This window comes from Scomber japonicus, chromosome 22, assembly GCF_027409825.1.
Source record: "Scomber japonicus isolate fScoJap1 chromosome 22, fScoJap1.pri, whole genome shotgun sequence".
NCBI lineage: Eukaryota > Metazoa > Chordata > Actinopteri > Scombriformes > Scombridae > Scomber > Scomber japonicus.
The window spans coordinates 27425365-27450364 of NC_070599.1; the positions used below are offsets into that span (position 1 = coordinate 27425365).

Genomic DNA, 25000 nt, shown 5'->3' on the forward strand with positions numbered 1-25000 from the left:
TTTAAATGTTTTAAACAAGACTCTGAAGAATCTGACCAATTACTTGAGGGTTTGGTTCAGGGCTCAATAGTAACTTAATAGTCACTTCTCTTGGATCTCTTAGTGTCACTCATCACCTGGGACCAATCAGCCATGGGAGACCCTACCAGGGGCTTAAGGTGGGGCCCATATTGCAACCCAAATTGAACCCTTATGTGGCCCACATTGGCCATGCTGGGTGTGTACCTATGGCCCTGAACCGAACTGAAATTACTGAAATAACTTTAAAAATAGACTTCTGAATGACTATTCAGTTTCTGTTTCTGGTTTTTATACCTGAATGTCAGCTGTGTTGTGAGTGATGTTTTTCTGACCCATTTCATTTTCTTGCAGCTGCTGAAGAACATCTGGATCATCAACAGGCAGGTCTGAATTATTCTCTGAACGTCCTTTAAGCTTCTTGTAGATCACAAGACCAACAAGACCAGCAACAAGACTAATGAGAGCAGTGAGGACAATCAGTGTAACTGGCAGAATTACTCCAGAATCTCCAGACTGTGAGTCTCCATCTGTTGGACCCACAGAGCAGAAACAGGTGTGAGGTATCAGCTGTCAGGTACAGTTCAGAAGTATTTGGACAGTTCCACATGTTTGTGTTGAAGGGTTTTATTTCCCTCACAGTTCTTTCTATACTGATGTAAAAATAGTCAAACTGTATATGATGACTGTAAATTAGAACACAATCCATTTCTCACATCAACAAACTCACCTTCAACATGCAGCTCAAAGACGCTGACGGGTTTATCGTTAATAGCAGCAGCTCTCCTCAAGCGTCCTCTTTCAAGCTGTTTATAGCGACACTCGTATGTTCCTTTGTCGTTGCTGGTCACGTTCTTCAGAATCAGAGACAGGTTACCATCATCCATCCGACCTTTCAGCTGCACCCGGTTGACATAAGATGGGTCCTGGTCTTGTGTCAGGGGGCGCCTGCCACGCTGGAAGTAGACATACTTCTGGAGGTCAGATCTGGTCCACTCAACAGCTGCTATGATCACACTGTTTGGAGCTCCACATGACAGTGTGACAGTCTGTCCAGGCTGTGCTGTTAGCTGGTGAGGCTGAGGACCTAAAAAACAATTAACAGAAATATCCAGAGGAGTGTTTACCTATCAGAACACACACACACACCTGTACACACTTCACACACACATACAGTCACATGATAAATCTTACCAGCAGAGGCAGACAGCAGTTCACAAAAGAACAAGAACAGCACAGTGTTGAGTGATACACACATGGCTCTTGACCAGCTCTAATTTACACTGTAAACGAGGAGAAACTGTTTTTAAAAACCCAAAAGACAAAGGCAAAAACAAAATAGTATTAAAGGAATCCCAGATTCGATTCGACTTACCAATTACATTTGAACTGATGTTTTCTCCTTGGATCCTGTGACACTGCTAAAAAGTAAACCTGAGTGTTTCAATATTAAGTCCTCTTATAGAGCAGCTGTAACAAAGGTCAAGATCCTCCCAGTCTGGGTCTGTTGACTCGCTGGCAGCCAGGGCGGGGATACAGTTCCTGATTTGTTTTCATGACAGGTTATCAGTCATAATTCTGTTTTAGGATAGCTTTCACAACCATGTACTACCTTTTTGTTTTTCATTCATTGTATCTTCTTCCATCAAGGGGGTTATGATTTCCTCCATAATGTTTTATTATTGTGAGAGTGAAATTCTGTTATGACGACTTAACTGTGTAAGCAGGTTTAAACATAACAGAGCAAACATATCTTTAACATGTCCTTGGCTTGTTAGTTTCCATTGTGGTAGTTGGGGTAGGCTGCCAGTTGTGTTATCATATTTTCTGCTGTTTTATTTAGTTAGGGATTTAAGTGATTGCCATTTGGTTTATTTAGTTTTTGACAGATTATGATTTAGTTGTTGTTATTTTGGCCTTGGACCAACACTGAAGTTCAAACTAGCAGTTATATATTTATCTATGTAAATAAAAACCCACTTTATGTCACGTTGAGCTTGGTTTGTCCTTGTGGCTGCTTGGGCCTGTTTTCATGTTTTGTCTCAGAAAGCAGTTTCACCAATAAGACACTAGATGTCAGTAAAGAAGAAGAAGGCCTTTCACATCTCCTCACTACTTAAACTGGACATATAAACATTGTATTTCAATACAGAAACAGATGTACCGTATCTATACTGGTATTACTGGTACTTTACCAGTACTACTATTTCAAGACTGCAGTCAGCACTTTTAGGTCTTAAAAGGTCTCAAACTGAATCTGCTACAACATTAAAACATACCACACACAGCATAAAGAAAATAAGAGTTAAGACAGAAAAGTTTTAGGCCTTTTTAAAGAGAGTCTGTTACGATCTGGTGAAGTTAAAACTCTGTAGAAATGGTTTTGTAACTCTTTCCAGCCTGGTGAGCATCATCATTCTTCATCTAAGGTTCTAACAAACCAGTGTTGTAAAGCTCAGACTCTGATAAAGAAGACTCCGATTTCTATTCTTTCAGGAAAAGCACGGCCTCCCAGACTCACACCTGATTTTCACCCCATCGATTCAAATCTGACTTTAGTTTCCCCTTCAAATGAATTGATAATCCTAGAGGTTCATATCCTTTTGCTACATACACATATGTAACATTGGATGATTTTCCTCAATAAATAAATGCACAATTGTAAGGTTTTGTCTAATGTGTCTCTCAATCAGCTAAACAAAGGGCTCAAAAACACAAGACCTATGAAGGAAGGGTAGTCATGTTTCTGTGGTTAAAAACACAGATGCTGACAGACACTCATGTTGCTCTTTATTTCCCTTCAGCTGGACCACATGCATGAGAACCAGCATCAGTGTAACCTGAGCTGCAGTTCAGGACGTCCAACTGTCAACACTGCTCAGACAGAAACCTTCATGTTGTGGTCAGTATAGGTGACATTTATCAGTTTGTCCTGATAGTGTTTATTATATTACTATAATATATTATAGTGTTTATTTACAGGCCAGCATGTTGACCACACGCATCACCTAGTGGTCAACAAGGTGAACTATAAATAAAAAGCCTTTTTTAAGTTATGAATGAGGCTATATGTGTTACCATCTCTATTAAAAATAATAAATGACTACCAGCACACTAATTAAAGGACCTGATAGATTGAGACCACAATGACTTGCTTCTAAACAGGGTTTGAATTACTCTGTGGCTTTCAGGTGAGCCATCCTTTACATGTCACATGCACGGACAGCTGCATGGTTGCTGTGAAAAACAACTATTTAGACACTATTTACTACTTGAACATGGTGTCATAACCATGGTTATTTGAGCATAACATCACACATTTTTTCAGGAACTGGGATGTAATGAGTGAATATACACAACAGTGACATATTTTACTGTTATTATTTATTTCAGGAACCTTGTTACATTTCCTTTCACTGTTTCTCTCATAACTCACAACCAGGCTGGCACTGCATCATTCTTCAGTTTAATAATAGGACTTATTTCTCCCACTCATTGAAATCAGGCATATCTAAACCATTCCATAAGGGCTGTGTACCTGCAGGTTTTTGTTCCAACCGATCTATTCAACCAATCAACTGTCTGAAGACTGAGATCAGTTGATTAAATGAGTCATGCCTGGTGTGCTCTTGCTTGGTTGGAATGAATCCTGCAGACACACAAACCTTTTATGAAGTAGTTTAGACATAACTGATTTAAATGGTCTATATCCTTTACAGACACATACAGATGTTTTAACAGTTAAACACAGTTATACAGAGTTTTTAAAATATAATTTATAGATAGTTTTATGTGTGACATGATTTCTACCTTTTTTCTGTTATAATAAGCTGCTGTATTATTTCAGTGTCTCAGTACCAGCAGAAGAGGAAGAGGGCGGGCGTTACATGATTGAAATGTAAGTTGTTGTTGAACACAAATCATTGAGCAGGGAAATGATGAAAACCTCTCTGCAGTCTCTGCTCTGTAAGTACAATCTGTGTGTTTGTGTGTTTCATTAACGTTTTTTAAAAACATGTCTGCTGTGTTGTTGAAAGTCTCGAGGTGCTTTCAGAGGAAACTGGGTAGTAAATAACAAAAGCCTGACAGTAGGCTTTTGTTCAAGATTCATTTTCAACATTTAACCTTATTTGTTTGAGTCAGCAGGATTAAATTAAATCAATGTCTGCAGTTTTTCTATCTTGGACAGTCAGAGTGAAGTTGTGGTATTCTTAGGGTGATATAAATGTGCTCCTGTTATTTGAATTGCGTGTACTGTATAAACTAGCACAGTCCCGCCTTGGACTTGACCTAATGACCTCACAGGCAGCTAAAACCCATAGGCACTATGAATCAATCAACTGACTCACAGTTTCTGCCAGGTATATTCCTGCTAATGTGGTGGCAAAAACATAATTTAGCTGCAATGAGAAAAAGGTCAACAATAACTTAAAGGATGCTGATCCAGATTGTTTCTGTCATAGAAAAGTTTGGATTGCTCAAAAATCACAGATGGACATAAAAAAACCCACTAAACATTGTTGATTGTTGAGGCAGTTGTAAAAACTGTACAATACATTAAAAAATCAGTCATAGTTATACACACAAAGGCCCTCTTTTCTCTGTGCTGGTCTGACACATTGAAGCTAAATAAGTTTTTATGTAAAGATTAGGAACACAGGTTAATATGAGAGGACATTTCCACAAACTGTTGGTGATCAATGACTTCAAACACATCTTTCTTTAGCTCATCTAGATACTTTATGATCCACACACTTTCTAAGGCAGCAGACTTTAGGATAATAACTCCAAACCACCGTCAGACAGAAGTAAGGGTCAAGTCCAGATAACTTCTCTAAATGTTCCTGATACCGTGGACTGAATTATAAAATCTGCTCCAGTTATAATTACATTACCTCCATTTCACTTTAACTAAATGTTCATATGTGATTAGAGCTTTGGTCCAGAATGAGTCTGGGTTTCTCAGGTTTCTAAAGTTGAGCTCTTTGTCATTTCTCTTCAGTTCTGAGCTCACTGCTGTGCTGCACAACAAACCAAGGTTAGTAAACTTCTTCTGTCAAAAGTTAGAGCTGAGGACAGAAGAGCTGGAAGTCTGACAGAGTTGGAAAGCTACATTTTTGCTTGTTTGTGGAGACTGTCTATCCAAATGCTTTTATTTTCTTTTTTGTTCTGTGAATCACTTTGCAATCCTGTTTTTGAAAAGTGCTCTATACATAAGGCTTGATTTACTTTTACATCAAGCTTCCAGCATTGTTTGTCTGGAGTCTGAAGTTAAAACCAGACTACAAGATTTAAGGTGTTACAGGTCGTCACATATGGAGTTTAACCAAAATTGTGATACTGCATGAAATGACTGCACATTTTTATTATTTTCTTTCCTGAGACTTTGTGAGCAGTTTTGACAAAAAATATGAAGGATCACCAGTTTGTCATTTCAGCCCTCTCAGCCTCTCTGACTGTGAGTCCCAGCAGCTCTCAGATGTTTAAAGGAGAGTTTGTCTCTCTGAGCTGTGAGGAGGACGACAGCTCTGCTGGATGGAAGCTGAGGAGGAACACAACCAGAGAAACCAGGAAGGAGTGTGATGAATGGGGAGAATCAGCTGGTTCCTCCTGTATCATCAGTGTAACAGCCCACTGGGACAGTGGAGTTTACTGGTGTGAGTCCAGAGAGGGAGCAACCAGTAACAGCATCAACATCACTGTCACTGGTAAGATCAGACTGTGGAGTTAGTATTGATGAAGCTGAGTGTAAATGATGAAATGCTGTAGTTTGTCTCTGTGTTGAGGTGGACCAGTGATCCTGCAGAGTCCTGTCCTCCCTGTGATGGAGGGAGATGATGTCACTCTGTACTGTAAAACAGACACCTCCAACCTCCCAGCTGATTTCTATAAAGATGGCTCCCTCATCAGGACTGAGCCTGCAGGTCACATGACCATCCACCATGTTTCCAAGTCTGATGAAGGCCTCTACAAGTGTCACAGCAGTCATGGAGAGTCTCCATCCAGCTGGATCTCTGTCACAGGTGAGGAAGTTAAAGTCTTTATACATATTATGTGTTCATGTGCAGTTTATTTGAAATCAGCTTCAAAACCTGAAAAGCAAATAAACATGAATGAAAAATATGTATCTAACAAACTGCATCAATCTCAGTTAATCGTCATACTTTCACTAAAATGAGTGAATGTGTCCATTATAAATATATCTGCTTTTAATAATTTCTTTTCTTTTCTTTTAGAGAAACCCACCACCACATCTGTGCCTCCCCTCCCTTCTACCTCTCCTCCTTCATCATCCTCCTCTCCTCATCTCTCTGTGCTGTGGTCTGTTCTATCTGTCTGTGGTCTGGTTCTACTGGTTCTACTGGTTCTACTGGTTCTACTGGTGAGACGATGTGTTCAGAGGAAACCTGAAGGTAAGACAGACTTTTACAATGAATATTTCACTTCCTATTAAAGTATTTACAAATTTACATTAAGATTCTTATGTTATCATATTACTGTTTTTCATTGACGCTGCTGAATTAGAAGTTGGAGAAGACGACATCACGTACAGTGACCTCAAAATATTGCGTCACCAACAACAGCCAATCAGACCAAATAGAGGTAATGTGTTTCACTCACTCACTGTAAATCACAATGTGTCTCTACGTCTTGCTGCTATGTTGTCAACCTAAGATGGAGTATCTGTGTGTATCTTTTGTATAAGTGCTGATCAAGCATTTCAAATTTCAAATTAGAAATAGTGTAAGCCGCATCAAATTTATATTTTTGGTGATTTGTGAATCCTGGGAGCTTTTTTGTTCCATAAAAACTGATATAACCTCATCAGTAGTTTTGAAGTTAATATTCTTATCTTTTTACATTTTCATATATTGAGCCATGTACATTACCATCAACCTTTTAATATCACATGACCTTTACATGAACCTTTAATATGTTTTCATGATGCATTTAAAAAAAAAAACATATTTCATTTCCTTTGATCTTCCTTTGGGTCTGTTTCGGTTGATGAGTGTGATGTGCTGTTGGTGCGTTTTGTACTTTATGGTGAATCAGTTAACAGAAACAGCTTTGTGGTCGTCCAGTTTCCTGTTTCTGATAAAGACAGTTGGTCCTGCAGAGCAAAGTCTGCAAAACAAACTCTGAACAGTTCATACATATTGTGCATATTAACAAACACCCATGTACTCAGCTTACATACTTATTCAATTCATGCATCTTAGGATTTACACTAATAAACATTTTTAAAATTAACAATCTTATCATTGGTGTGATGTGCTGACAAATGGACATGTCTCTTGTGGTGAACAGCTTCTTTTTATATATTAGCTCTGTGGTAAAAAAGCACCAACACAAAGCACCCACATAAATCAATGTGTCACTTGTGTTAGTTCTCTTTAACAGCAGCAGTGGCGTTAAACTAGAAATAACTGTCAAACTGTAAACTGTACTTCAAAAACTTCCGTTTTCAGCAAAAATGTTTACTGTTATAATTTATCATGTTGTATTATGTTCTTTTATAAAACTAAACAAAAGTAGTATAATTATTAATTGCAGTGTTATGAATAAGTTTGAATAGTATCTATATATTCTATTAGTATACATACATCAGTAGTGGTAGTATTGCTGCCAGCAGGACACTGTTGTATTAATTAAGGAATATATCACCCAGTACAGCGGATTGGCTCAATGGAGTGTTTTTTCCAGTTTTTGAACAACAGAGATTAAAAATTATAATGAAAAAGGATAATTAAAAAGAAAGTCTTTGCATGAGTTTGTGGGCAGGATATGACCGAGGACAGAGACTCTTTTAACACAGCAACAGCTTCTTGTTGTTGATTCCAGAGAAGTGAAGTATGAAGCTGGTGAGGTTTCTCACTACAGTGTGATTGATGGGTGACAATAGGTTTGTTTTGTACCTTGTGGTTAAAGTGCAAGCGTATATTTTAATAGCAGCGAGCAGCTCTGAGGTCGTCCAGTTTCCTGTTTCAGCTCAAAACTTTCCAGTTACACTTGGTCATTTTCAAAGAACTGATGTTAAGAAGATAGAAAATAAACCATCTGATTTGTAGTGGCTATTAAATCTCAATATAATGCTACATGAAAAATATTTACATCTACATACTCTGATGCATTCTTAAATGTACAGTAACAGTCCTGGTTAATATGAATGTGTTTTATCTTCCAGAGAGTGATCCAGCTGCAGTTTACTCAGCAGTGAAAACAGCAGAAGACGTCTGTTATGGACAAATAGTCGTCAAATCAAACAGGAAGAGAGGTAAAGCAGCTCTTCTGTCTTTATTTCTGAACCTTGAACAGAGTCAGGCTAACTGTTCCCCCTGTTTCCAGTCTTTATGCTAAGCTAAGCTAACCACACTCTGACTACATACTAAATATGTCCAAACCAGTTCTAGTTTTGGGTGAAAGACTCAAGCTACAAAACTATTAACAAATACTCTTGAAATGAAATGTTGGCATATTTTTGTGAATTACCAGATATCATTTTAAGGCTCATTCTTCAAACTGTTATCATTTAAAACAATCAGTTACATCACAATGACATGCCAACTATAGTGGAAGCAGAACTTATACATCAGCTATTTCTGCTGTATGAAGAACATATGCATTTATTTTGCATGCTTCCTGTCACTTGTATTGTGTTCATGTTCACCTTTAACTAACAAGACAAACACCAACATGTACAGACGACACAGGAAGTAGTGTTTACGTAGCGAGGTGGAAAGTGGCGGTGTGGCGGTCAGGGTTGGTGGGTTGATGTGTGATAATATCTGAGCCTTTATTCATCGAGATTCTCAGAAACGCTTCCAGGAACTGAGCTGAAAATGATTCTCAGACTAAAACCCTTCAGAGTCGGACAGAGAGTCAATTATGAAGCTTCAGCACTCAGTCTGACAGAGTGACGTCACTGTTTTACAGCTCTGTGACCTGCAGAGGTCAAATTATGATGATGTGTTTTCATTTTCAAAAAAAAAAACAATACTAAAATTCAAAATGCAGAATATAGCACCATTTCATTGTGTAAGTGGAGGAGCTAATATTATATATAAACTAAAAACACATTTGTGTATCAGAACTTTGTTGTTTCTACAACTGTGTCTCATATAGTTTGAACTGTGTGTGTTCAGTGTCTCCATTAGAGCCAGAGGTTGTCTACTCTTCACTGAGGTAGACCTCCACACCTTCACACCAGTCCAACCACTGACGTCCAGCTGGCCTGTTACTGGTCTCCAGAGCCCCTCAGACAGTAGTACATTCATTTATAGATTTCATATACTTCATGTTGTTGTTCACTAAATTACACTCAGGCAGCAACAGAAAAACAAACATATTTATTTAGTGAATAAAACAGTGAAATGTAAAAACTTCAGTAATAAGTGTATTTGTAAATCAAACAGATCCATTTTCAGATATTTTGGTGAATAAACAGTAAAATGTAAAAACTAAAACTAGAAATAAATGTATTTGTAAGGGTTCAGTAATGTTTATGAATATCTTTTCACTTGTTTAATCTTCCCTTAATTAAAGATCTTCATGGACACTCTGTTACACTCAGCAAGCACTTTATTAGGAACACCTTTACAATCTAATACAATCCAACACAACAGGTCTTAGTGGGTGGAGGTGTACTGGAGTGTCTTATATTGAAAAGTGTTCCTAATATTTTGCCACCTTCATGAATGTTACTGGAATGGATAAAATATTACGAACAAAAACTGAAAATATATAAGCTCTGAGAAAGTAGAATTAATGGCAGAGCTGTTGTGTTGCATTAGATTGCAGAGTTGATCCTAATAAACTGCTGCTAAGAAAAATGTAAATGTTTATAAAAGTGAAACTCAGACTGAAAAACAGATCCCCAAAGATGTCGACTGAAGTCAAAACTTCTTTGATCAGATTCAACTTTCTTGTCACTGAACAAGTTCAAGTATTTAACAATGTAATAATAAAGTACAGTAATGATGCCGACACTTCTACATTCACCAAGTACTAAACTAATAAATAACTGGAATCATGTAATGTACCATATTGGACAACATTCTTGTGCTTATTCATTGTCTTTGAGCATTTTCAGTTCATCCTCAGGTTTGCTCCATAAATTCAACCTTTGACAGAAATCAGAAATACATCTGTTTAAATTGAGTTTGAACACACAGCTTCCTTTAACATTATATATTCATAACTATAGGGCATTAAGAGGTATTCATTTATACTTTCAACTATATTATAATCGTCTCCCGTCTTCACTTTGTTCTATTTTGCCAACATATAACTCCATAAGACTTGTAAGAATAACCAGAGCTGTTAGAAATGAACTGAACCTCACACCTGCTGTTAACAATAACTACAGTCCAGATTATTGCAGTCAGGCTCCATCGCAGCCATCAATGTGAACACACTGTCTATGTCTCCATCTAGTGGTTGAAGTGTAGTACTGACACAGATTTACCCAAAGACGCTTCTTACTGGAGGTTGTGACCTTTCAATCTCACAAGTGTTACCTTTATTATGATACTAAGATTATTCATATAAACTTGGTAGTTGCAGATGTTTTATATTCATTTTCAAGCCAGAAATAAATACACTTAAATTGGGAATTAATCACATTAGAAATTCAGCCTCCTTTTTACAGTTTAAACATTTTCTCAGATATTTCTTTTTTTTTAATTATAAAAAGGCCCAGCAGCGCCACCTACAGGCAGACACACTATATTACACAGCAGATAATAAACAGTGTATTTCCTGGCAGTGAACAGAACTGCAGAGAGCTGTAGCGCCCCCAGAGGACGGAGGCTGAAATGTGATATAATAATACCAGATCAATACCAGAGTGATCATTCAGCATTAAAACTGTAGACTAAAACTCTTTTTGATTGACGCAGCAAATGAACAATGAAAATTGTTTTCTGTGAAATAAAAAAGTCAAATTCATTAAAAACTACACACGAACCCAAATATGATAAATGAATCCATCTTATCACCTTTTTTCCTGTTTCTGATCATTTGTACAGAATTATCTCATCCGAGTAAAATAACTAAAAATATAAAGTTAAATACTTGCAAATTGTTCTTTTTTAAAACAATTTTAATTAAAAGTGTCCCTAATGAGATAAATATAAAGTAAAATGACTATGTTTTATCACTGTTGCAATTTTTTAAACATTTGTCAGCGATGTGTCTGATCCGGCTGTACCTCTAACAGTACTACAGTAAAGTACTAGTACCTCTAACTGTACTACAGTAAAGTACTAGTACCTCTAACTGTACTACAGTAAAGTACTAGTACCTCTAACCGTACTACAGTAAAGTACTAGTACCTCTAACTGTACTACAGTAAAGTACTAGTACCTCAAACTGTACTACAGTAAAGTACAAGTACCTCTAACTGTACTGCAGTAAAGTACTAGTACCTCTAACTGTACTACAGTAAAGTACTAGTACCTCTAACCGTACTGCAGTAAAGTACAAGTACCTCTAACTGTACTACAGTATATTCCTCTTCTACTTCATTATTTTATAGTATTTGAAGGGTCTAAAGTATCAAAGTCTGAACTTCACAACACAAATTTGTGCAAGCATGTCATGGCAACATCTGGGAAACTAAAGGCCTTGCAGTGGCTACAGTCAACATTCATGAATCCAACATCAGGAGAACATTGAACATCAACACTGTAGGTGGCAAAACTGCAAAGAAAAATCCACAACTTTCCAAAAAGAACATCTACAAGACCAGGTGCTTAAACCAGAAGGCGACAGGAAAAATGTTCTATAGATGTGTGAGATGAAAATTAAACCTTTTGGCTTGAATGAGAAGTGTTTGCACTGTATTCAAATATAAGATCCTACAGGATCTGTCTGTGAACTGATGCTCAATAGAAAATGGGTCATGAAACAAGAGAATGACCATAAAAACACAAGGCAATCTACGAGAGAAAGGTTAGAGCAGAAGAAAGTTAATGTTTTGAAATGAAAAGTCAAAGTCCTGACCTAGAACTAGAAACTAGAACTAGAAACTGTGGAAGGAATAGACTGAACTTCCTCCAAGCCAATGTGCAGTGATAATAAACAGTTACTGGAAATGTTTAGTTGAAGTTGTTGATGCAAAGGGGGACCACATCTGCTCCTGAAAGTGAGAGTTCACATACTTTTGCCTCACTTCAGTCAGAGCTGGTGCGCTGAGCTGCAGTTCCTCTGATGTCCACTAGATGCTACTGTGATCCAACTGACTGTATTACAGTGAACAGAAAAACAACAGACACAGAGTCAGTAAAGCTGTTAGACTCATCTCATCCTATCAGACTGAGTCTTAACTGAAATGAAACAAACACACAATTGAAGCCTTTTGAATGGAGAGATTTTATTGGCTATGATTGTTAAAGAACTCTGCTAATAACTAAAAACACAAATATGTCAACTGGGAACAGATGGAGAGTAAAGACACACAACTGTAAATGGCTTCAGTCTCTACATAAACATTAGGAAATAAGGTTTCTTCCAAAAACGTCATTTAGTGTTTTCTAAACCTTTTTCCCCTCACAGCCTCACTGACTGTGAGTTCCAGCTGCTCAGCTCAGCAGAAACATATTAAATAGTAAGAATAATATGATACACTGTTAGAAACACAGGTTCTTTCAGCAGCTGACACAAACTGCATATCAAAGTGATCTCTCTACAGGGTTAAATCCAACCTCAGCATGATGCAGTGATGAGGAACATTAACGAGAGCTTTTCTGACCCCTGCAGGACAGTTTTGTTATTACAGCCATTAAGAAAAGGAAGGAGAGAAAAACAAATGTCCTCGGGAGAGTTTATCCAACCTTGAAGAGATTTAACGGTCTCAATAAATATATCTTAAATATCTTCATCACAGGCTGAAAATGTCTTAATTTAAATCTGTAAGATGCTTTAATAACATGAGTAAGACTCACTAACACACACTAGTTACTGACCACTTTCTCTATTTAATGTGAAATATTTATCCAACATGTTGGCTCAGAAATCATCATCCAAATGATCCTCTATGATCAGACTGATCATCATCATCATCATCATCATCATCATCATTGCTCATCTCTCTGAACAATACCTTTCATGCAAACTGCAGGAGACCAAACCACACGCTGCTGCACTGACCCACACAGAGGAAATGCTGGTTTTCACTGCTCTGACAGTTCAAAGTGTTTGAAGTCACATGCGTGAGAGGAACAATGAGACAAACATCTCTTCTCTACCTGCTCCGTGAGTACAATCTGTCCAAACTTCAATAAGTTCATGTTTAACATGTCTACTAATAACAGCTGGAAAGGTTCATAACTTCAAATATCATAAAATCATCTGGACCAATAAGATTTTATTGAGTAAAATATTTCTAACATTACTGATGGATGAAATTCATTGCGTTCAGAAAATATTTGTCACTTAACTCGAATGCAACCTTAAAGAACAGGAAGTAACATCACTAAGAGAAAACTGCATGCTAAGCAGTTAACGTGAATTTTGATGTTTGATTTGATGTGTTTTTGCTGCTCTGTGTTTGTTCTGTGTTTCCTGGTTTCCGGGTCTTATTCTCTGTTCTGACTGAGGGTCACACTAACTCCTGTTGTAGAGATTTATAATCATTGAACATGTTCTTAAACTACAAACTACTAAATTACTACTTAATACAGCTGACAGACATTAAAAATGAGAAAATCACAATAAACTCATCTTCAGTGTTTTGTGTGAACTCTTCTCAGTAAAGAGTTGTTCTGTGTGGTTGCAGTAAAACCTCAAACCAACCTGAGTGTCATTTCTCTTTAGTTCTGAGCTCACCGCTGTGCTGCACAACAAACCAAGGTTAGTAAACTTCTATCAGTCTGAAAGTCACTGATTCTGTCTGAGAGACCCTGAGAGGAAAGTTAGAGCTGAACACAGAGCTGGAAGTCTGACAGGAGAGATTTTAGAGTTTAGAGACTGATGATGATACGAAGGCACAAAATCAGAGAAATGTTAAATCTGACAGGTTGATGCTGAGTCTCTCAGTCTGCTCTTTACTTCATTAAAGTCAAAATGCCCCTCAGAGTTTGTCTCTGTAGAGAAGTTGAAGTCTTCAGAGTGTATTTACATTTTCAGGTGTGCCCTCTCATCATTTACAAAGTGTATGTCACTTATGTTCTGCTGTATTGTTAACGCAACAGTCTTGTTTACCACTGCTTCAAGACAAAATTAAACTATAATCATTAGTAATGACTTTACTCTGATCTCCTCTCAGCCTCTCTGACTGTGAGTCCCAGCAGATCTCAGATGTTTGAAGAAGAGTTTGTCTCTCTGAGCTGTGAGGAGGACGACAGCTCTGCTGGATGGAAGCTGAGGAGGAACACAACCAGAGAAACCAGGAAGGAATGTGACAAGTGGGGAAGATCAGCTGGTTCCTCCTGTAAAATCAGTGACATCATCACACTGGACAGTGGAGTTTACTGGTGTGAGTCCAAAGAGGGAACAACCAGTAACAGCATCAACATCACTGTCACTGGTAAGATCAGACTGTGGAGTTAGTATTGATGAAGCTGAGTGTAAATGATGAAATGCTGTAGTTTGTCTCTGTGTTGAGGTGGACCAGTGATCCTGCAGAGTCCTGTCCTCCCTGTGATGGAGGGAGATGATGTCACTCTGCACTGTGAAAATAAGACCTCCAACCTCCCAGCTGATTTCTATAAAGATGGCTCCCTCATCAGGACTGAGCCTGCAGGTCACATGACCATCCACCATGTTTCCAAGTCTGATGAAGGCCTCTACAAGTGTAACAGCAGCAGTCATGGAGAGTCTCCATCCAGCTGGATCTCTGTCACAGGTGAGGAAGTTACCTTTGATTTCACCACTTATTTCATCCACATGTTTACCTGACCAGGTGAGATTCTTTCTGCAGAAAAACCTACAACAACCACAGCCCCGCCCCCTGTCTCAGCTCCTCCCCGGCTTGTGATCAGACTGATCTGCCACCTAGTGGTGTTCTGTCCGTACTTCATCTCCACTCTCCTCATGGTGTCTTTATATCGACACAGACCCACAGGTAACACTCTGAATCATTCACTCACCTTACAGACACTCAGCAACAATCAATCAATCAATTTCTTTCTAACCTGCTCTGACAGGAAATGACCCACTTGTCTCCATGGCAACGCCCACCCAGGCTGAGAAGGTATTGGATGGTGACTATGATGACATCATCCCCTCCGTCACCACAGAGCATCACTTCTGAACTGAACCAATGAGTCGTCGTTCTGAAGCTTCGAGTCATGAATGAAAAACATCAGAGGAGCTGAAACGCTTCCTGAGGAACTCCTCATGTTCTAGTTTGACTTGAAGTTACAGAGAAGACAAGAAATAGTTTATATTTCTGTTGCTGTCTGTCTGTCTCTGTTCTACTAAAGAAAACATGTCATTATTTTCTGCCATGATGTTATAAACTTGTTTCCTTAAATCTGGTAAAATCATGTGCAGAGCAGCTTCACATCTATTAATGTCTCTACTGTTTGTCTTGTTGTTCATTTTATGACTTCATGTTTAGTTATTGATGTAACACCAGTGTACAAACATTTCTGCAGGATTAAAAAGTACATGATGATTCACAGTGCTGAGTAGTCTTTGAAACGACACCAAAGTAAGAGGTGGAATCTGATTCAAACAGATGGAAACTGTGTCTTCTATCACCTCACTCTCACACTTCTGTAATGTCTTTAATAATGTAATTTAACAATCTTGTTATTTCTCATATATATTTATATTAGGGCTGTCCGCGTAGGGCTGAGCACAACACGTTTTTTAAACAAATCGCATTAATCGTGCAGCTCACTGACTTGCTGACTCTAAAGCACTGCCACAGATCGCAGTACAAACCTCCGTAAACTGTGCAGCATGTGTTGGTATAGAAGGAGTCCTGCGACCGGTGTCTACCATTGGAGGCCTTGAATCAAACAGATAGTGTATTACTACTTCTATCTGGTTACATACACATGTACAAACTTGTGTTGAACTTCTATTGTTTCTAAACTTTGTGCGGACTCACATCCAACTGCTGAAACATGTATGAAATACATCTATCCAACCTATAACAGTATAACAGGAGTTAGCACCAGTAGTTTTTGTTGTTAGCATATTAAAGACAAAATATAAGCAACATGGAACAACAGGGATGTACAGGGAGTATTACGACAAAATTAAAGAAAAACAAAAAACACAAGCAGACAAAAACACATGCAAAGTAACAAAGAATATAAACACTAGATAAGCAGTAGGAAAAAAAAGGGAAAACATGTAGCAGCAGTAGCAATATTTTTCAGTAGGCTGGACGCTTTTTTGTTTTTAGCTACTTCACAGACAGAATCATAAATCTTAAGCTCAACATAAAATGAAGTTTCATTTGGAATAAATTGAAGAAATCTGGGTTTATGAATATGACCTAACAGACCCAGCAATAAATCATATCATTAATTTCATTCATTCATTATAAGATTTGACACTCAAAAATGAGACCATACGTTCTTTAATAATGACCAAGACCTTATGAGACTCCCAAATTAATAAAAAACATTTGAGTCCAAAAGTTAGTAGAATACAGGCATCCATAAAATAAATGAGAGAAAGACTTAAACTTTTCTTTACAGAGGGAACATAAAGGGGACACATCAGGTTTAAACTTGTTAAAGAATTAGTACCAGTAGTTACAGCCATAGACATAATAAAGATAATATTATGTCTATGGTTACAACCTATAACAGCAGTTTGTCCAAGTGGTGTTGCCGTACGTAGCTGTCCAAGATGGCGGACCCGACTGCGCATGTGCGACTCAAATCGGTAATAACATCCACACCTGCATTTTCTGCCAAGGTAAAATCTGACTGTCGGAGAGCTGAGTCATCATCAGTCTCACTCTCTTTTTGCTCTTTTGTTGCCATGCCAACATCACTGTCGTGTTTTTGTTTCTTTGCTTGTCCCGTTTACCCGAAGTTGTTTTCTACTTCCCGGTGAAGAAGCCAGTGAGCGTCACGTAGTGCACACTGGGTAATGTAGTTTAAGTGTAATGAATCTCCGAGAGACTCTCTGATAACAAAAGACAGGAAACGGTACTGTGAGCTTGTGAGAAGTCCCGGTGCACCAGTGGTTAACATGTAGAGGTGGCACTACTGTGTTCCGACCCACTTGAGGTACTGGTCTAAAGAAAGCAGCAGACTTTCACTCTCAGTCCTTCAGACACTAGAAAACCTTCCAGTGGTTTAGTTAAAGTCAGACTGTGTTTCAGCGCCACCTGCTGCTCATTAACTGCAGCTGCTGCTGTTCCTGCAGGTTCAAGTCTGTTCTTCATTGTTTTACTCACTTTGGATCAGTGGAGGAAAGTAACTAAGTACATTTACTGTAGTACAGTTAGAGGTACTAGTACTTTACTGTAGTACAGTTAGAGGTACTAGTACTTTACTGTTGTAGAGTTTGAGGTACTAGTACTTTACTGTTGTAGAGTTTGAGGTACTAGTACTTTACTGTTGTAGAGTTTGAGGTACTTGTACTTTACTGTACTACAGTTTGAGGTACTAGTACTTTACTGTAGTATAGTTTGAGGTACTAGTACTTTACTGTAGTACAGTTTGAGGTACTAGTACTTTACTGTAGTACAGTGTGAGGTACTAGTACTTTACTGTAGTACCGTTTGAGGTACGAGTACTTTACTGTAGTACAGTGTGAGGTACTAGTACTTTACTGTAGTATCGTTTGAGGTACTAGTACTTTACTGTAGTACAGTTAGAGGTACTTGTACTTTACTGTAGTACAGTGTGAGGTACTAGTACCTTACTGTAGTAGAGTTAGAGGTACTAGTACTTTACTGTAGTACAGTTAGAGGTACTAGTACTTTACTGTAGTACAGTGTGAGGTACTAGTACTTTACTGTAGTACAGTGTGAGGTACTAGTACTTTACTGTAGTACCGTTTGAGGTACTAGTACTTTACTGTAGTACAGTTAGAGGTACTTATACTTTACTGTAGTAGAGTTAGAGGTACTAGTACTTTACTGTAGTACAGTTAGAGGTACTAGTACTTTACTGTAGTACAGTGTGAGGTACTAGTACCTTACTGTAGTACAGTTTGAGGTACTTATACTTTACTGTAGTACAGTTTGAGGTACTTATACTTTACTGTAGTAGAGTTAGAGGTACTAGTACTTTACTGTAGTACAGTTTGAGGTACTAATACTTTACTGTAGTACGGTTTGAGGTACTTGCACTTTACTGTAGTATAGTTTGAGGTACTAGTACTTTACTGTAGTACAGTGTGAGGTACTAGTACCTTACTGTAGTACAGTTTGAGGTACTTATACTTTACTGTAGTAGAGTTAGAGGTACTAGTACTTTACTGTAGTACAGTTTGAGGTACTAGTACTTTACTGTAGTATAGTTTGAGGTACTAGTACTTTACTGTAGTACAGTGTGAGGTACTAGTACTTTACTGTAGTACAGTTTGAGGTACTAGTACTTTACTGTAGTACCGTTTGAGGTACTAGTACTTTACTGTAGTACCGTTTGAGGTACTAGTACTTTACTGCAGTACAGTGTGAGGTACTAGTACCTTACTGTAGTACAGTTTGAGGTACTTATACTTTACTGTAGTAGAGTTAGAGGTACTAGTACTTTACTGTAGTACAGTTTGAGGTACTAGTACTTTACTGTAGTATAGTTTGAGGTACTAGTACTTTACTGTAGTACAGTCTGAGGTACTAGTACTTTACTGTAGTACAGTGTGAGGTACTAGTATTTTACTGTAGTACAGTTTGAGGTACTAGTACTTTACTGTAGTACCGTTTGAGGTACTAGTACTTTACAGTAGTACAGTTAGAGGTACTTGTACTTTACTGTAGTACAGTTTGAGGTACTTATACTTTACTGTAGTAGAGTTAGAGGTACTAGTACTTTATTGTAGTACAGTGTGAGGTACTAGTACTTTACTGTAGTATGGTTTGAGGTACTAGTACTTTACTGTAGTACAGTGTGAGGTACTAGTACCTTACTGTAGTACAGTTTGAGGTACTTATACTTTACTGTAGTAGAGTTAGAGGTACTAGTACTTTACTGTAGTACAGTTTGAGGTACTAGTACTTTACTGTAGTATAGTTTGAGGTACTAGTACTTTACTGTAGTACAGTGTGAGGTACTAGTACTTTACTGTAGTACAGTTTGAGGTACTAGTACTTTACTGTAGTACCGTTTGAGGTACTAGTACTTTACTGTAGTACCGTTTGAGGTACTGGTGCTTTACTGCAGTACAGTGTGAGGTACTAGTACCTTACTGTAGTACAGTTTGAGGTACTTATACTTTACTGTAGTAGAGTTAGAGGTACTAGTACTTTACTGTAGTACAGTTTGAGGTACTAGTACTTTACTGTAGTATAGTTTGAGGTACTAGTACTTTACTGTAGTACAGTCTGAGGTACTAGTACTTTACTGTAGTACAGTGTGAGGTACTAGTATTTTACTGTAGTACAGTTTGAGGTACTAGTACTTTACTGTAGTACCGTTTGAGGTACTAGTACTTTACAGTAGTACAGTTTGAGGTACTTATACTTTACTGTAGTAGAGTTAGAGGTACTAGCTTTGAACTCACTGCTACTGAACACAAACCTGACTGTCTTCTGTGGTTCAATAACTGGAATGAACAATCTGTCATCTGCTTCCTGAAAGTTCCAAGATTCTATGATGTCATGTACTGTGATGTCATAAAGGTCATTTAAATGTACAAGCCAGCTCATTAGCATATTTTAGAACACTCACACACACACACGCACACACACACACACACACACAGAGATAGAGTTACATTCATTTTCTGCAAACTTACTCAAACCATAATCACTTCTTACCTAAACTTAACCTTTAAATTAACTTGAACTATTAACCCAAAGATCAGCATTTTACCACTTGGAGACACACTTTTGTCCCCAAATGCACAAGCTGACCCCAATCAACTGGTCCAACGTTTCAATACATGCATCACACCACTGTATATGTAATATTAACTTTTTTCTTCAACCCATATATTTCTCCATAAACTCTACTTATAATTGTAATAACCCTGTTTTCACACACAGCCGTGAGGTCATGAGGTCATGTCTCTAAAATCATATTTTCTTGTCTCCTCTCTCCTCAAGTGGTTTCCTTGCATCTCTCCAGGCATCCATGATGGCAGGGACTAAGACATAAGGTAAAGATGCAATTCAAGAGATTTGGGAAACAAGTTAGGAGACTTGAGATGTATCCAGCATCACCAAATTTAGCACAAAAAAGCCAGAGCAGCAGCAGTGTAATCACTAAAAATACACATAAATGAGAATTTTGGGGGAAACCTGCAGCTAATTAGATTTGGTGGACTCAGTGGGCTGATTTGAAAGGGAGATTGTTTGTATAGTTTGCTTCCTTTTGATCACTCCTGTTATCAGCAGCTGATGTTAGTGAATTGTTTCAATCTTACAAGAATTATTACTAAAAGACAAAAGACATTAAAAATATTGCACGTGTGTTTATTGTATATGTTCTCTTAATAAGCATTATCTTTAATACAATGTCACAATGTGATACTTATGTCACAAATCTACTAGAATTATGACTCAGTCACTGATAATTCTGATTAATCAGCCAAAACTGTGAGTTAGCACAATATTTGATATGTTAAAGCCAGTCTTATTGTGACATTATATAAGGAGATATATAATAACTGGTCGGCCGGAGTCTTTTTTTTTGTTTTAGTTATGATGTACAGATAGTACGTGGCCTAGATGAATAGAACTCTGTAACACAATATTAATAAATACAAACTAACTCAATAAACATAAGATTTTAAATCCACAAACATATTGTGTCAGTGTACTGTTGTCAGAGACAGAACAATGATCTGGGCTGCTGTCTGAGCGTCTCCCGTCTCTCCCTTACACGCTGCACGCACATGCACACTTTGAGCACTCACATACAAATAAGTAGGGTCTGCCAGCCGCCAAAACCTGACAGGAGTGAAAATGGATATACCCACGTTCCTCGCAACCAAAACAACTCCAGCTGCACCTTGCGTAATTGTGCAGCATTTGGAGTAGCCTACACCATTCAGAGCTCACAGTTACGAAATATACACCCCCCCCCCCCCCCCCACCACCACCACCACCATGTCCCAATTGTTGAACAATGCGCGCTAAAGTGCCCTTTTCAGTGGTGAGAATGCGCTGAATGTGACCTTTTTTTATTTCGCCCCGTCCTTCAAAAGGTCTGTGCACGCCACTGCTTGCAGGTGCTGCACAGGAAATGGTGGTTTTCACTGCTCTGACTTATGTAAGTGTTCAAAGTGTTTGAAGTCACATCAGTGTGAGGAACAATGAGACAAACATCTCTTCTCTGCCTGCTCCGTGAGTACAATCTGTCCAAACTTCAATAAGTTCATGTTTAACATGTCTGCTAATAACAGCTGGAAGGGTTCATAGCTTCAAATATCATAAAATCATCTGGACCAATAAGATTTTATTGAGTAAGATATTTCAAACATTACTGATGGATGAAATTCATTATGTTCATAAAATATTTATCACGTTACTCTAATGCAACCTTAAAGAGCAGGAAGTGACATCACTAAGAGAAAACTGCATGTTAAGCAGTTAACGTGAATTTTGATGTTTGATTTGATGTGTTTTTGCTGCTCTGTCTTTTTTCTGTGTTTCCTGGTTTCCGGGTCTGATTCTCTGTTCTGAATGTGGGTCACACTAACTCCTGTTGTAGAGATTTATAATCACTGAACATGTTCTTAAACTACAAACTACTAAATTACTACTTAATACAGCTGACAGACACATTCATTATTAGAAAGGTTGTTCTGTGTGGTTGCAGTAAAACATCAAACCAACCTGAGTGTCATTTCTCTTTAGTTCTGAGCTCACCGCTGTGCTGCACAACAAACCAAGGTTAGTAAACTTCTATCAGTCTGAAAGTTGCTGATTCTGTCTGAGAGACCCTGAGAGGAAACTTAGAGCTGAACACAGAGCTGGAAGTCTGACAGGAAAGAGTTTAGAGTTCATGCAAACATTGATATGAAGGCACAAAATCAGAGAAATGTTTAAGTCTGAATTTCTCTGCTCTTTATCATTTCATTAAAATCAAAATGCTCTTCAGAGTTTGTCTCTATAGAGAAGTTGAAGTCTTCAGAGTTTTTTTTCACACTCTCAGTTCACACATATGTGATCATCTTCCTGTCAGTTGTCGTGTGTTAGAGAAACCTGCTGCATTTCCTGTATAAATGTACACTTTACACCACTGTAATGGTGATACCAAGTATCACCATTACAGTAATATATATTTTAGTAGTAACACAGTAATATAACTTGATACATATAGTATTTCAGTAATATTATTACAGTTAGCTAATGTGTGTGGGTCTCTCTGCCTTGTCTTCAGCAATTGAAATGCATGTTTGATGGGTTGAGATCAGGTGATTGACTTGTCCATTGCAGAATATTCCACTTCTTTGCTTTAAGAAACTCCTGGTTGCCTTTACAGTATGTTTTGGGTCATTGTCCATCTGTACTGTGAAGCGTGGTCCAATGACCTTTGCTGAATTTGGGTGAATCAGGGCAGACAGTATATCCCAAAAACCTCAGAATTCATCCAGCTGTTTCTGTCCTCTGTCACACCATTAATAAATACTAGTGACTCAGTGCCATTAGAAGCCATGCATCAACCATCACACAGCCTTTACCTTGTTTTACAGATGATGTTTGATGCTTTGGATCATGAGCCGTTCCAAGCCTTGTCCACACTTTTTTCTTCCCATCATTCTGGTTCAGGTTGATCGGAGTTACATTCGTCCAGAGAAAGCTGTTCCTGAACTGAGCTGCTTTTTAGATGTTTTTTTTGCGAAGTCTAATCTGGCCTTTCTATTCTTGAGGTTCATCATGAATGGTTTGCACCTTAAGGTGAATCCTCTGTATTTGCTCTTGTGAGGTCTTCTCTTTATGGTAGACTTGAATAATGATATGTCTACATCCTGGAGAGTGTTCTTCTCTTGGCTGGATGTTGTAAAAGGGTTTTTCTTAACCATGGAAAGGATCCTGCAATCATCCACCACTGCTGTCTTCTGTAGACTTCCCTGTGGTCTTTTTGTGTTACCGAGTTCATCAGAACATTTTTCCCCCTCAGATTGTATCAGACTGTTGACATGTTGTTTCCTAAATATAATAAATCTCCTCTCAGCCTCTCTGACTGTGAGTCCCAGCAGATCTCAGATGTTTGAAGAAGAGTTTGTCTCTCTGAGCTGTGAGGAGGACGACAGCTCTGCTGGATGGAAGCTGAGGAGGAACACAACCAGAGACACCAGGAAGGAGTGTGACGACTGGGGAAGATCAGCTGGTTCCTCCTGTAAAATCAGTGACATCGTCCCACTGGACAGTGGAGTTTACTGGTGTGAGTCCAGAGAGGGAGCAACCAGTAACAGCATCAACATCACTGTCACTGGTAAGATCAGACTGTGGAGTTAGTATTGATGAAGCTGAGTGTAAATGATGAAATGCTGTAGTTTGTCTCTGTGTTGAGATGGATCAGTGATCCTGCAGAGTCCTGTCCTCCCTGTGATGGAGGGAGATGATGTCACTCTGCACTGTAAAAATAAGACCTCCAACCTCCCAGCTGGTTTCTATAAAGATGGGTCCCTCATCAGGACTGAGCCTGCAGGTCACATGACCATCAACCATGTTTCCAAGTCTGATGAAGGCCTCTACAAGTGTAACAGCAGCAGTCATGGAGAGTCTCCATCCAGCTGGATCTCTGTCACAGGTGAGGAAGTTACCTTTGATTTCACCACTTATTTCATCCACATGTTCACCTGACCAGGTGAGATTCTTTCTGCAGAAAAACCTACAACAACAACCCCGCCCCCTGTATCTGGAGCCCCACCCCCTGTCTCAGCTCTCCCCAAGCTTGTGATCAGACTGGTCCGCCACCTAGTGGTGTTCTGTCCATACTTCATCTCCACTCTCCTCATGGTGTCTTTATATTGACACAGACCCACAGGTAACACTCTGAATCATTCACTCACCTTACAGACACTCAGCAACTATCTATCTATCAATCAAGTTCATTTTGTTGTCGATGACTGACAACACATCACAACATAAGGTGATGAATTATCTACATTTTCTTTCTAAATTTCTGCTCTGAAGGAAATGAGCCGCTTGTCTCCATGGCAACACCCCCGCCCACCCAGGCTGACCAGGGATTGGATGATGACTACGACGATCATCACCTCTGTCACCACAGAGCATCACTTCTGAAGTGAACCAATGTGTCGTCATTCTGAAGTGAAGCTAAAAAAAAAGCAGATTTTGAGTCCTTCATGAATGAAAAACATCGGAGAAGCTGAAACGCTTCCCTGACGAACCACCCCCCAAAAAAGCATTAAACAGCTGCAGCTCCAATTTTAACCAGAACAAAGAGATCAGAGCACATTACTCCAGTTCTAAAGTCTTTACACTGGCTCCCAGTCAGTTCTAAAGTCTTTACACTGGCTCCCAGTCAGTTCTAAAGTCTTTACACTGGCTCCCAGTCAGTTCTAAAGTCTTTACACTGGCTCCCAGTCAGTTCTAAAGTCTTTACACTGGCTCCCAGTCAGTTCTAAAGTCTTTACACTGGCTCCCAGTCAGCTCTAAAGTCTTTACACTGGCTCCCAGTCAGCTCTAAAGTCTTTACACTGGCTCCCAGTCAGTTCTAAAGTCTTTACACTGGCTCCCAGTCAGTTCTAAAGTCTTTACACTGGCTCCCAGTCAGTTCTAAAGTCTTTACACTGGCTCCCAGTCAGCTAGAGAATACTGGTCTACAAATCACTGAATGGTTTAGGTCCAGAATATATAAATGGTGATTATATGTTAGTAAAATATAAACCCAGTAGAGCTCTGACAGTCAGATAGTAGAACTGA

The 25000-nt window shown here is 38.6% G+C and overlaps 2 protein-coding genes across 2 annotated transcripts; one reads left to right on the forward strand and one right to left on the reverse strand.

The window, feature by feature from the left end:
• Positions 1-76: 76 nt before the first annotated feature.
• Positions 77-1317, reverse strand: LOC128384146 (selection and upkeep of intraepithelial T-cells protein 7-like). Its single transcript, XM_053343735.1, has 3 exons — positions 1213-1317; positions 749-1105; positions 77-548 (listed from the first exon to the last, which is right to left on the reverse strand). Exons 1-3 carry the CDS (start codon positions 1274-1276, stop codon positions 310-312), a joined length of 660 nt encoding a protein of 219 aa, XP_053199710.1. The 5' UTR covers positions 1277-1317; the 3' UTR covers positions 77-309.
• An 11843-nt stretch (positions 1318-13160) lies between these two features.
• LOC128383662 (Fc receptor-like protein 5) lies at positions 13161-23914 on the forward strand. Its single transcript, XM_053343251.1, has 9 exons — positions 13161-13275; positions 13837-13872; positions 14288-14548; positions 14627-14866; positions 14924-15085; positions 21413-21448; positions 21962-21997; positions 23283-23543; positions 23622-23914. The coding sequence occupies exons 1-9, from the start codon at positions 13245-13247 to the stop codon at positions 23912-23914; spliced, it is 1356 nt and encodes a 451-aa protein (XP_053199226.1). The 5' UTR covers positions 13161-13244.
• Positions 23915-25000: the final 1086 nt, after the last annotated feature.